This window comes from Solea senegalensis, unplaced genomic scaffold (assembly GCF_019176455.1).
Source record: "Solea senegalensis isolate Sse05_10M unplaced genomic scaffold, IFAPA_SoseM_1 scf7180000014118, whole genome shotgun sequence".
Taxonomy (NCBI): domain Eukaryota; kingdom Metazoa; phylum Chordata; class Actinopteri; order Pleuronectiformes; family Soleidae; genus Solea; species Solea senegalensis.
The window spans coordinates 1-13,007 of NW_025320969.1; the positions used below are offsets into that span (position 1 = coordinate 1).

General features: G+C 38.5%; 1 protein-coding gene across 2 annotated transcripts; it reads left to right on the forward strand.

Annotated features, from left to right (window-relative positions):
* The first annotated feature begins 257 nt into the window (after positions 1-257).
* tax1bp3 (Tax1 (human T-cell leukemia virus type I) binding protein 3) lies at positions 258-11,836 on the forward strand. Of its 2 annotated transcripts, XM_044016051.1 has the most exons (5): positions 258-287; positions 1,593-3,127; positions 6,643-6,762; positions 8,835-8,912; positions 9,775-11,836. In XM_044016051.1, the coding sequence occupies exons 2-5, from the start codon at positions 2,807-2,809 to the stop codon at positions 9,925-9,927; spliced, it is 672 nt and encodes a 223-aa protein (XP_043871986.1). In that variant the 5' UTR covers positions 258-287; positions 1,593-2,806; the 3' UTR covers positions 9,928-11,836. The 2 variants fall into 2 exon arrangements, with proteins under 2 accessions (XP_043871986.1, XP_043871987.1); XM_044016052.1 differs by lacking the exons at positions 258-287; positions 1,593-3,127 and adding an exon at positions 4,851-5,229.
* Positions 11,837-13,007: the final 1,171 nt, after the last annotated feature.

The following is a 13,007-nucleotide window of genomic DNA, read 5'->3' on the forward strand; positions in this document are numbered from 1 at the left end:
TATTGTCTTATGTAGTAGAAATGTATGATGTTGAATTGACAACACTAGATATTTTTCACTTATTGTGCATTTACAGTACACAATCATATTCTGTCTTCTTCCCTCTCTCTCTCTCTGATTAGCCCTCAAATGACCAGACTGACTATGTAGAACTTCTGTTTCCTGAGAGACACCTGAGACCCGATGACAGTTTGCTACAGAGCAACTCAATGCAACTGAACTGGCGAAACAAAGAATCACAGGAGGAAATGAACAGACCAGATCTGAAAGAACTATCTCCTGCCACGGTAATAATGACTTTAACAATCTTAAAGGTAATGGTCCACCACAGTAGTTCCCTGACACACTTAGGTCTGACGGGTCACCACTACACATCCCTGAAGTCTCTTTTGTAAACTTGAGCATCTACCGATACTGATATTAGTCCAAAACAGTCATTGTAGATCATTTATGAACTATGAAGCTGTTTAACAACACATTTGAGTCATAATTCTTTGTTCTAAACAAGCCAGACATGACTCACCTAAAACACCTTTGCTGATTTTTATTTACATTTTTACTGTCTCTGCATAGTGAAGCATGGGACATATAGGATTTTTGGATTGTGTTGGATTTTGTATCCATCCAATATCTGATGCAGTGATTTTTGACCGGACCGATCGATACATTACATTACATTACATGTCATTTAGCAGACGCTTTTATCCAAAGCGACTTACAATGGAATCAAGTACAATTATCCAGGGGTGGAATCGAACTTGCGACCATGATGTCTTTGGTACACAAGGTAGGGTCTTAACCACTGAGCCACTAAGCCACTCCAGTTCCCGTCCCTAGTTGTACCCGCCAGTGAACATGATTTCTGTTGCCAGTGGTTGTCTGCACTCTGGTGTTTTTTCACATGTGGGTGATAAGTGATGTCACAGGTGCCAGAAATGAAATGAGTCAGAGGAAGAAGAAAACGACATTGCAGTGGAGCTCAGTGACACCAATCTTACTTTGTTATCTTCAAGGTTCTAGGTTCAAACTCAGTGGGGAGCAACACAATGCAAGGCACTAATAAAAGCGCTTCCCCAAATTGTAAAAAGTAATATTCTCTAAAAAATATCTGTAGCTAACAGCTTTGTTAACTCCTAGAAGATGAATGCGTGTCATAGCGTTGCATCGAAACATACGCTGGACTTTGCATCACTGCCAAGAATGAAGCAAACCAAGAAAAATAAAGATGTTCACTAATAAAAACCCACGTACAGTATATTGCAGAGTTTATAATAGTAATAGTAATTTGACCCAGAAAGTGAAAGTTGATCAAACATATTCCCACAGGTCAAAAACCTGTTTATACTGGGAAAGAAGCCGTTCTTTTGACCAGTGTAAAGGGGTTATTATTCTAACTCACTCCACCTTTAAAGAAAAGAAACACAAAAACAGCTGTCAGTAACAGGATGCTGGTTCCTCTTTTGAAGCATTCATCTTGTAGTAAAGGGATTTTTTTGTTTTTCAGTTCATACTCACATTTTCATTGCCTTTAAATGTCAAATGCCTGCAGTTCTTATATCCTGTGCTCTGCTGTGTGCTCCATGATGTTTCAGAACCAGGTCTGTATCAGGACGGTGTCTGCACCTGATGGTCTCAGTGAACACCCTCGGAGTAGCAACTGTCAGCCTGCAAAGAGCCACGACGTGAAGCTGTCAGTTGTCTCCAACCTGAAGAATCTGAGGAAAAAATTACAAAAGAAAAGCACTTCACAGCATCATTTGTATGCAGAGATTACTGTGGAGGCACAAGACAACACTGAGTACCAGGAGATCTCAGGTGAGCAGAGTGTCGATTGGACACAATTTGGCTGCAATCAAGCGGAAGAGTTACCTTACGAGTACCTGCCGCCTCCTCCCTTTGCCCCGGGCTACGACGCACAAGTGCACCCTTATATGTAGTTTATGAATGTGGATTACTTGAAAGTGAATTAATGAATTGTGAAATGAATTAATAGTGAAACAAGCAAATAAATTACAAGAGTTGACTCATGACTAATAACAAAATAATTGAAGGAACAATCAGTAAAAATCAACTGACTGACTAAATGATAAGATGGTTTTGATTCCTGTCACCCACTAACAGTTGACAACCTTCATTTTGTCCAGTGGATTAAAATCAGTGGTGCTTCGACAGACTTCAGGGGCCCCAGGCTAAAGAGAATCAGGGACAAATGTTGCTGCAGATAACATAAATCAGCTCAGTTGAGGGCCTCATGCAGACTATTGCCTACTTTGCCAACACCGCTGTGACACCCTTGCTCTACATGAGTAGATAGAATAAATGAAAGAGATGAACCTGCTGTCCATATGTGGCAGTATTTGGTATCAGTGTATCGTCTTTTCTTTTCTTGCTACATAAGAAGAAATAATGTAATTTAATCAGCAAGTATAGAAATGCAACAGTTTTTGCTCGTATTTGATGAATTGAAGTAAATGACATATATGTATAAAAATATCACAAATGAGTTAACATCTGTTATAGTGAGCACTACACCTTTAGTGCAGTAATCCATCCACATGGCAGGTGAGACATAAGGAGATGCTAATTATAAAGAATTGCACAGGTGTGCCTCAGACTGGTCACAATAAAAAGCTGCTCTATAATGTGTAGTTTTCCTTGAAGAAGCACTTTTATTAGGCACTGAGCTCCAGGTTCACATGTAGGTCATTTTTGAGAAGGGACAGTGAAACTGTCAGTAATACTTTCCTTTCACAAAGGATTTTGACTGTGGCCTGTGGAACTTTGGTCCACTCCTCCTCCTCCAACGATGTTGATGTGTACGATGCTCCATATCTTGATACGTACCTGCCCAGTGGATGGATTATCTTGTATCTTTTATTTGTTGCATGAATATTTTGTTAAGTGGACTGTATATCGGTCTCTAGATGAGACTAATTTGCTGACTACTTTGCTGGTTCTAGGCCTTTTAATTCAGGCCAGATGTTGTGAATGTGTCTTTTGTAATAAGCAGGCTGAAAGAGGAAGTCTGGTGTTATGTAAATCAGGAAATGAGTCTTTTAATAGCAGATACTTTGAATACAAGAACTTTACATGGCAGGACCTGATGCAGATCAGTTATCAACAGCAGGTAGGCTGAAAACACAGAAACTGGTCTAACTTGTTTCAGAGGTAGAAAAGTACAGGTCAGTAAGTAATTTATGTTGATATTTATGTCTCTGACTGCGCACTTTATCTATGAGAAGTATGAAAAGATGCAACATGACTGAGATAATAAAGTACTATAAAAAAATAATATGACTGTTTTAAAGCCCTTTGTTTGTGTTGCTCTGAGGTTCATTTATTTTTTCCATAACATTTAGTTTTTTGCACGAACAAAGCTTTTTTTCATTCCCCCATAAGTTTGTTCCTGCTCTGCTTCTGCACAGTTCCTCATTCATTCTTCATTTCTCACTCTGAACTTTGCATGCCATTGCTTCAGTAAAGTGGATTTTCAGTTTGGTGGACATGTTGGTGTTTAGTATATACTGAGAGGATTTTGTGAATTAAAACAACAACAAAAAAATGTTTAGGACTTGTGAAACGAGGTCATGCGGCCACACTGTACTGCTGAGGTGGAGGCCATCAAAATCCTGTTTCCATCTCTCATCATAACTCAGTCGAAAACTATATTCATGAATTATGACTCAGGGTATGGCACTTCAATAGATATCGTAATCGATGTGGCCTATATTTCAGAAATGTACACAAATGCATTATAGATATTCAACTTTCTGACATCAACTCTTGAAGCCATTGTTGGTAATATGATTATGTGTATTAATGAAAATTATACACATCATAACACCACGGAAAATTCATTTGAAATCACAAGGTACCTCACTCACTAAGTCTATGCAATTAGTTTACAACAGGGGTGTCAAAAATACGACCTGGGGGCCAGAACCGGCCCGCTAGAGGGTCCAATCCGGCCCACAGAATGAATTTGTTAAATTTGACATTCCGATTACAATCTAATGTCAAATACAAGATGTTTGTGCCTTTATAGATCCAGTGTGATGTGTAAATGGTAAATTTAGGCATGATATTGTTGAAAGTGCACTCTTATTTCTCAAGAAATGTCATGTTTTGTAAAAAATATCCTTCATTAAATGTAAAACAAAGGAGAAAAAAACAATGGAGGTCTTGTTGTTCATAGGTTATTATACTATTATTTTACTGGTCTGGCCCACTTGAGATCAAATTGTGCTGTATGTGGCCCCTGAACAAAAATTAGTTTGACACCCCCACTTTACAAGAATCAGTCCAAACCAAATGCTGCCGTCTAGTGGCGGAAAACCACAACAGCTACTCAAGCATGTGACGGTGGTTTATTTACACAAAGGCACAAACAGACTATGGAGCCATTTATTTGCCAGAAAAAGACACTCTTTCCGTTATTATCTCACCTCTCTTTTGATATAATAAAGAGTTTCTTACTTAATAATACATCTTTGACTCACTATTTCACTTACAATGCAGTTTATATTTTCCAAAACATTGTAATTTTTATGTCTCATCATTACATCAACTTTATGTTTATCATGTACTAATTATAGCTTGCCCCTAATACAATCTGACTCATTAAACTTTATACTTGTATACATTAATACAACTGAATTATGGTAGAGTTCATTCTTACTGAACTGTTTCAATTGGTTTAACCTTTAGGAACTTCCACTGTGTAAAAGCAGAATACATAATGTAATACATAATGTAACTATAAATGAAGCTGTGATATATTCATTTTTCCAATATTAATGTTCATTGGTTTGAGTTGTTTTTCCACATATAGAATATGCAAGTGTCTCGCTGAAGCTGATCCCACTTCCTTTTAAGGAAAACACAGGAACCTGCTCCAGCATTCTTTACACAGTCAGTAGGGCGATGGCCAACCGGTAGACACCGCCCTCGTGGGCTGCTCCCGTGCTGCAAAACGCGCAAACCTGAATTGATGGGAGACGGGATGACGTCATGCTGGAAGACGTTGGTTTCTATCCAGGGATCATACCGCTGCTGGTATTCACGCAAAGACCGAGGAAGTTCTCGTCATAACGTCGAACACGCTTTCGTTCTCACTTTTTTTTTTGCAAAATATAGTTATTTTCGCGACTTTCTTCGTTGTGTTCGAGTGTGAAACATTCCGACAACAGCATGTCTTTCGTCCCGGGACAGCCCATGTGTGTTGTAGCGGTAAGTTTGGGAGGGGAGCGGGGTTGTTCCCTATTGTTCAGCGGTTTGACCATAACCCGTGTCAGTGACGAACAAAATTGAGTCAGTTGACACCGTTTACACTGGTTGACTTGTTATCTACGTCAACGTGAGTGAAAAAAACTTAACTTTGTTAGTTAAATCCTAGTGTAGCCACAGTGAGAACAGTGGTTTCGACTGACTTCACTGAAACCATCACGTCAAGTTGTTTAAAAACACATCAGGAAGTGAGACAAATGGGAGAGACTAGTGCGTTCCTAACATTATGTCGTTGGCGTTTACTTTAAAAACATTGTTGTGTTGATAGGTACAGTTTAGCCATAAGTGAACAGTTGCAATGGGCGTCACCACTGTGATTGTTTCAGTCTTCCTGGTGGACACACAGTATTAGAATATTAGCAGCTATTAGTACATTTGCAAATTAAAGACGAGCTTTCTTTGGAGCGGCCATTACAGGAATGTGCACATTATGCTAAATATAGGTGTATATTTCTATCAATATGACAAGCCTTTAGTTTGACTATGTGGAATTAGCATTACAGATATTTGTGACGTCATTCTTACCAGTCAAAAACTACAGTTACAGATATCTGCAATTCAGTATTTGCTAGTCAGAATGACGTCACTGACGTCTTTTTCAGCAGTTCCATACCTAGAAATGTAATTGAATAGGGACAGGTAAGTGGTATGCTATCATCGTTTATTTAAGTATTAGTGTAACAGAGAGAAATACTGCCTCTGATTCTACTAGAAGCGAGAACTGTGCCAGAAAGTTCCGACTGACTGACTGACTCTTCAAAGCTCTCCAACATCCTCAGACTTCATTGTATCGGCCACAGCACTAAGGGACTCACTGCTTATTCATCAGCATGCACACAGGCGGTCTTTGTCTTGACAAGTGTTGTTGCCAGAGTCACACATCCATCTAGTTTCTTGAGCCTGCAGCTGCTTGTCTGTGTCAAAGGCAGGGCTGCACTTATAAAGTCAATGTGGGCTTCAATAACCATGGGTCAGAATCTGAAGTCCATCATTTGTCATGTGCTTAAACCAAGATTAGATTAATCAGTGCCTCGTTGTTGCAAATAATAGTTACTTGTTTTTTCTTGTCATTTCCAGTGTTTATCCTTTTTTAACAAAGAAATTAAAGTTGAATGGGACTGTTACAATACATTTTAGGTGTTCCTCTCTGCCTCTCATATAATCTGTCTTTTAGTAATGTACAGGAATATATCTAGTATTGGCTGAGTTATGCAGCACTGATGGACAATTAGTTCAGATTTCCAACAACCAGTCAAAACTCTTTCTCTGGCTTGTCTGTGTTGTGACTTGTTTGGGAATGGTTGATTAGCCTCTGGGAGGACATTTTATCTGATTTAGCTTTTTTTTATGACACAGCAACAAATTGAGATTAAGAAACTACGACAGGGAGATCATCTGATCCTGGGCTTCAGCATCGGAGGAGGGATAGACCAGGATCCTGGTCAGAATCCTTTCTCTGAGGACAAGACTGACAAAGTAAGTGTGTGTATTGTCTTTAGGACCTTTTCTGGCACAAACACTGACCTTATCAGGACCAGTAGTCATCATGAAGACAAAAACCTGGTCCTAATGAGACACAACCTAATTTCTTAGTTTTTAAATTGTTTAAATTTAGGGTGAGGCATTAACTGGTTATTGTTAAGGTTAAGGATAATGTAGTGTCATGACCTAACAAGAATAGGAGCACAAACCTGTGTGTTTCTGACAATTTGCCAACAAAGAGACATTCTCATCACCATCATTATCATTATAACCAGACTACAACAACAGATCCAGTCATACACCGAGGAATATAAATCTGTGAAATCAAATCAAATACAATTTATTTTCCCCTCAGTGTAGCAACAGCTGCAGAACAGTGTACAGCACGGCAGAGACAACAAACAGCCTACAAAGAGTATTTCATTTCTAGAATATACAGTGAAAACACAGGATAAAATGGATTAATATTCCACCTGCTCTAAAAAATGGTGTTGCACCTCACATACAAATAGTAAAGAATACGTTACAACTTACACCATGTTGTTACACCTCTGGTTGACCAGCTTGGTGCTCGGCCATTTATCTTTCAAAGTGATTCATTGTAAACAGTTCCTATTATGTCACTGGGGAGTGTTACTTGTTTTTATTATTTAGCTTCTGTGTTGGGTGTTGTCTGCAGATAGTGATATGCTGTCATGGCAGCACACATGGCTTAACCTAAAACTACTGTTGTCATACTGAGGTTAAGACTGACTGTCAGCAGCTTGGAAGGAGGGTCACTCTGCAGTGCAGTAGGATTTCAAAAATCAGCTATGATGAAGTCACCAACCTTATGTTTATATTGACCAAACTGGCTGTGAGCGGATTGGCCTCCTCTGACTGGTTAGAGTGATGAGGCTTGTTCAAAAACTTAAGAGAAACACATCCATGCTGCTGCCTTCAACTGCACTTTTTCATTTTAAGTTTGTTTATGTGTTACCATTTTATCTAAAGATAATCAGTGAGCGATATACTTCCTGCTTCTGCTGTTGCACAGCAGTTCTAGAGCAGTGTTTAGGTGAGGTAAGACTGTATCTGAGGGACAGGCTTGAACACATTTTTGTAGGTTGACGTAAGAACAAACCAGACTGAGATCATAGGAAGTAAAAGGAAAGACTGCCGCTTTGCTCTAAGCCACATCTGAATGTGCTGGCTATGTAAACAGACATTCTTTACATCTTTACGGAAGCATTATGATTACATTCCCTCACCTTGATATCACAAAACATTTATCTTTAAAAGTGCACTGGGCTCCTGTCTCATTTTGTTGAGGAGTTTACAATATTCCTGATATAGCTCATTAGTTGATCACTTCATTTATTGATCTAGTATGTTATTAAACAACGTGAGGTTTTACTGCTGCTTTTCTCTGTCCAACAATCAAGTGATGATTGACCAAAATACTGTATGTACAAAAGTTAAGTGAAGAACGTAAGAAATATGAAAAGCTTGTCAGACAGATGATGGAATTAATTGTTGGCTGTAGTATTATAATCAATAATTTATTTCTCTATGGGTCGCCACAGCGAATGATCCGCATACTTGAGTTTGCACGGATACCCTTCCTGGCGCGTTCCATTGATCAATATTAAGCTCCTAAACGCAGCATTAATATTTGAATACCACAGAGAAGGTTCATGGATGTTGTGAAGGAGGACACAAGGACATTTGGTGTAAAAGAAGAGGACAGAAGAGGGATTGGGCAAGATTGAGGCAGATGATCAACTGTGGCGACTCCTGATGGTAGAAGCCAAAAGAAGATCTTACCACCATCATCATCATAAGTTGCTTAATTTTAAAAGTAAGAGTTCATAGGAATTTATATATGACAATAACTAGGGGTTGGGGGTCAAAATATCGGTTTGGTGATATATTGTTATCCTTCCTCATGCAATAAGATAATCAATACGCCATGGCAAATATCAATAATTTAATTTAAATAAAAAAAAAGAAAGAAGAAAAATGCTCTATAGGCTGAAGAAGAGGAAGTATAGTGGGATAATGGCATGTGCTTCTTTTGTCCAAAGGGTATCTATGTGACCAGGATAACACCGGGAGGACCAGCAGAGGCGGCAAACTTGATGATGGGAGACAAAATATTGCAGGTGGGTATTAAAATGGAGCTGCTGTGCTCTAAATCCACAAGATGGCGCTATGTGTACACAAGAGTGAGCTGGGCATTAGGAGCCGAGCCATGATCACGAAGAGTGATGTTAACTTTAGTAATAATCATAGTAATGGTAATAAAAAAAGTGGCTCCAGCTTTTTTTAAACGGGTACTTTAGGTTTATTAAATGTGGCTGTATGAGGTATTGCAGTTTCCATGGGCCGTCCAGGACACCCTCACCTATAACATGGCTGCAAATCATATCTCTGTCAAAGCTCATGTAATCAAAATTTGGAATGTTTATGCAGGATCAGACACTCTACCAGACTATGTTTCATCCAGGTCTAAATTTAAATTGCCACCAAATACATAATCTGTTTATGTATTTGGTGGCAATTTAAATTTAAAAAGCCCTGTTTAACAAGTTCATATCCATATATCATCAGATCAGGATACATTTTGTCTATGATCTATACAGATCCAGAAAGTCGTCTGGATCCAGTGGATCAAAATATAAAAATGTCAGGTGCCGGTATCTAAAATGCAGGGACAGGTGTTTAAGCTTTGGCATCGGTATGTGCTCATGAGTACTCTTTTTTAAATTATGTTAACTTTTGACTTCGTTTTTGAAATCCTATGTTCAAATGCACCCATGTGGCACAAACCGCAGCAGAACTGCAGCTCCTTTGTCCCTTTCTGTGTGGGCATGTTATTATGAGTGAGAGTGTGTGCACTCCTAGGCAGGTCTATGGTAACATTGCACACTCGGCAAAGTCAATGTTGTCAGTACCTGATACAAACGTGAATAAAAAAAAAACCCTCAACTGTCCGTTCAAACAAAATGATTTTCTTTATCCCAGGTGAACGGCTGGGATATGACCATGGTGCCCCATGACAAGGCTCGTAAAAGACTAACAAATAAAAAGGAGGATGTGGTACGACTACTGGTAACCAGAAAGACACTGGAGGAAGCTGTCAAGCATTCCATGGGTTACCCCAACCAATGCCACTGAGACACTACACTTCCAAAGCAATCGCCAACGACTGAACACACTCTGATTATCTGATTATCCCACAAATCCAGATGATGTTTGCACCAACTACCACACCACAGACACCAGACAGGGTTTAGATGACATATTCAGATGCCTGAAGCTGCACAAGTCAGTGTTTGACAACCATCACATCATCAATTTCCTTTTGAGTTTTTTTTACATTTAGCATATCCATATGTAACTTTCTGAATCATATACAGAGAATAATCTCTGAATAATAATACAGAGATTTATAGCAAGTCAGTAAATCCACCTCTGCTGTCCAGTTAATTGTAAGCAGAAAAATAACAACACTTGCTGAGGTTTTTGTATTGTGTGCACTCAAAGTTAATGCCACAGACAATTCCTGTGATTCCTGTTTGTTTGAAAAACCGCAAACTCATCTTTTCCTCCTACATTTTACCTAATATAGCTTTAATCAAGAACATTCATTGCTGTTAAGCATTTTATTCAATTTAAATCAAATGCAAAATACCTCAAAACAAAAAAGCCTCAAAACACTCAAGTATGTGATTAAAATATGAAAAGAATGTTTATCCTCATGTTTGTTTTTCCATTTTTACAAAAGAGGAAATTGTCTACTTTTTTGGCCCAATTTCCTCTATGATGTTAAAAGTGATTGAACAGTTTCCTTTTAGTCCTAGTTAGTTTCCTTTAGTCCTTTAGTTAGTTTCTCAATTAGTCCTCTAGAACTCTGTCTTTCGCTCAGTTTTTCTTTCAGCTACCGGGTTGTAATTGTTTTTGCAAAACAATTACAACACGATTTATAGCACAAAGGAGCGGTGTTAAATGTCAAATCTTGGTTGGGTAAAACATGTACGACACTTCAATAACTCAGCAGCCTTTATCTTCTGTAGTAAGTATCCCTGATGCAAAAAAAGACTAGAACGTGCATATGAATTGGTTGTTTTTCAAGCAGTTGTGCTTGTTATGGCACATATATCACCATGTCTATGGAAACGTTCCAGCGTCTTTATGACATTAACCACAATACAATTCCACCTTGATCTGCAAGTGACACAAAAGTTGTCCGTTTTCTCTTTAATGGTTTTGGGGGCTGGGGAAACCCTTTAAATCATGTGTTAATGCGTTAATTATGTGTAAATCCTGTTATTGACACATATTCCTTTTCTCTTTCGATTGTTGGTGATGTCTGCTACATGTAAGGGAACATCTGAATCTGCTAAAATAGCAATACTTTAAAATGCACCATATTTGTGGGAACGTTTAAAGATGCTTTGAAATGTATTTCTTGTGAGTGACCACAGTAACACCAAACTCTGCAGGAGAGAATGTGACTTGATGCACACCTGCCTTACTCTCGTACCTATTCCTATTCCTATTTGTCTTCATATTCCTTTTAACAGTTTTTTTGTGTGTGTTTTAGTGTAAATGATGCTTTTCCTCTGGTACAGTACATACTACATCATGATGCAAATGAGGGATTTAGTAATAATCCAAACACTGTTTTGGCTCTAAATATGTGGTCATGTCTTTATGTTTCATAAAACAAGTTCATCTTTACATGTTTTGAACAACTGATAATGAAAGTGGTAAGGTATGCATACTGTATTAAGTATTTTCGAGGGGACTAAAAGCAATAATATAAGAGCTGCACTTAAAGAGGGGCTGTATTCCTATTTGCATGTATGGGTTCCCATTCCCCAGGTTCACAATTTCACTACAGTGGTACATTAAGTGAGTGTAATGTAAGATGAATCACTCGCAGTGTTTTCTATTTGAATAATGTCTGTCCACCTCCAGATTTATTATGTGCAAACTGTCAGTAGAGCTCAAATATTCAGCATTTAACTGTTAACAGTTACTCCGTGAATGTGTTTCATATATAAAGAGACTGAAAACTAAATCTGCCCGTCTACCTTTTATTGATAAAACAAACACAGCTGGAACCTTATCTATTTTTACCTCTCTCCCTCCACACTGCAAAGCCTTTTTTTTTTTAATCCTTCTGCCCCTTCAAATAGTTTCATGTTGCCAGTTATAAAGTAATCAGCTGACACTTCAAAGCAAAGAATCCATTCCCCGACCTTTCTGTGTTTACCAAGGCATTTTGATAGAGGGCTTTCTCCACTTTCATCTCTTAAAAATGTGTGCCAGCCAATCACTGGCCTTTGTGTGTATTGTTGTATTGCATTGTACCCATTTACAGTTGTATTGCATTGTACCTATTTAGGACCTTTGGCATAAGCAGGATGTGTAGTCCTCGTGGACCAAAACTGAGGAGGAAATGGTTTAGGCTAAGATTTGAATTGTGGTTTTTAGGTTAGCGTTAAGCATTGACTGGTTGTGGTTAAGGTTTGGGTTAAGCAGTAACTAGTTTGTGATGAGGCTGTACATATGCATGGATCTCAGTGCAGTGCCCTAAGAATATAGCTCAGCGAACCGTTGTGCGTGTGTGAGTGTTCTTGTATTTTGTGGCTTTGTGAGGACCAAAAATTGTATAAAGCATACGAAGTGAGGACATTTTGGGGGTTAAGACCTGCTGGTAAGGGTAAGTGGCTAGGGAAATGCATTATGAGTGTCCACACAAAGAATGCAAAACCAGTGTGTGTGTGTGTGTCTGTGACAGACAAAAGGAAGCAGGCTCCATTCCACTTGCCTGGCCATCATAATACCATTATACCATGTTATGTGACAGTAAAGTGGTCTGGTATACTCAGACTCACCAATTGGTTGTTCTTCTCTCACCAAATCCACAACATCAACATTTTCCTCGTTGCCAGGTAACTAATGGACAGCTATAAGTGGAAGCAATGTGCAGCTAACTTAATTGCAGTAGGCAAAATTTCATATCCTAATTTTTCTTACCCAGAATTAAGAAATTACTCAATTAATTTGTTTGAAAACAAGGTAACGCATATCTCTGTACATATATTTGAATTTACACTTATCTCACCATTTTCCCAACTCTCAAAAACAACATCACATGATGCTAAATGCATATTCGACCCAAAGAATCCCGCTTAATAGGAAACAGATAAATGTTGCTTCCTGCAGGCGAGAGAATAATTACACTA

Bases quoted from the DNA above. Each gene is read 5' to 3' on its own strand.
- tax1bp3 (XM_044016051.1), top strand. From the start codon at position 2,807: ATGTTGATGTGTACGATGCTCCATATCTTGATACGTACCTGCCCAGTG. The intron at 3,128-6,642 runs GTAGGCTGAAAA...TTTATGACACAG, and splicing joins AGATCAGTTATCAACAGCAG to CAACAAATTGAGATTAAGAA. The intron at 8,913-9,774 runs GTGGGTATTAAA...TCTTTATCCCAG, and splicing joins TGGGAGACAAAATATTGCAG to GTGAACGGCTGGGATATGAC.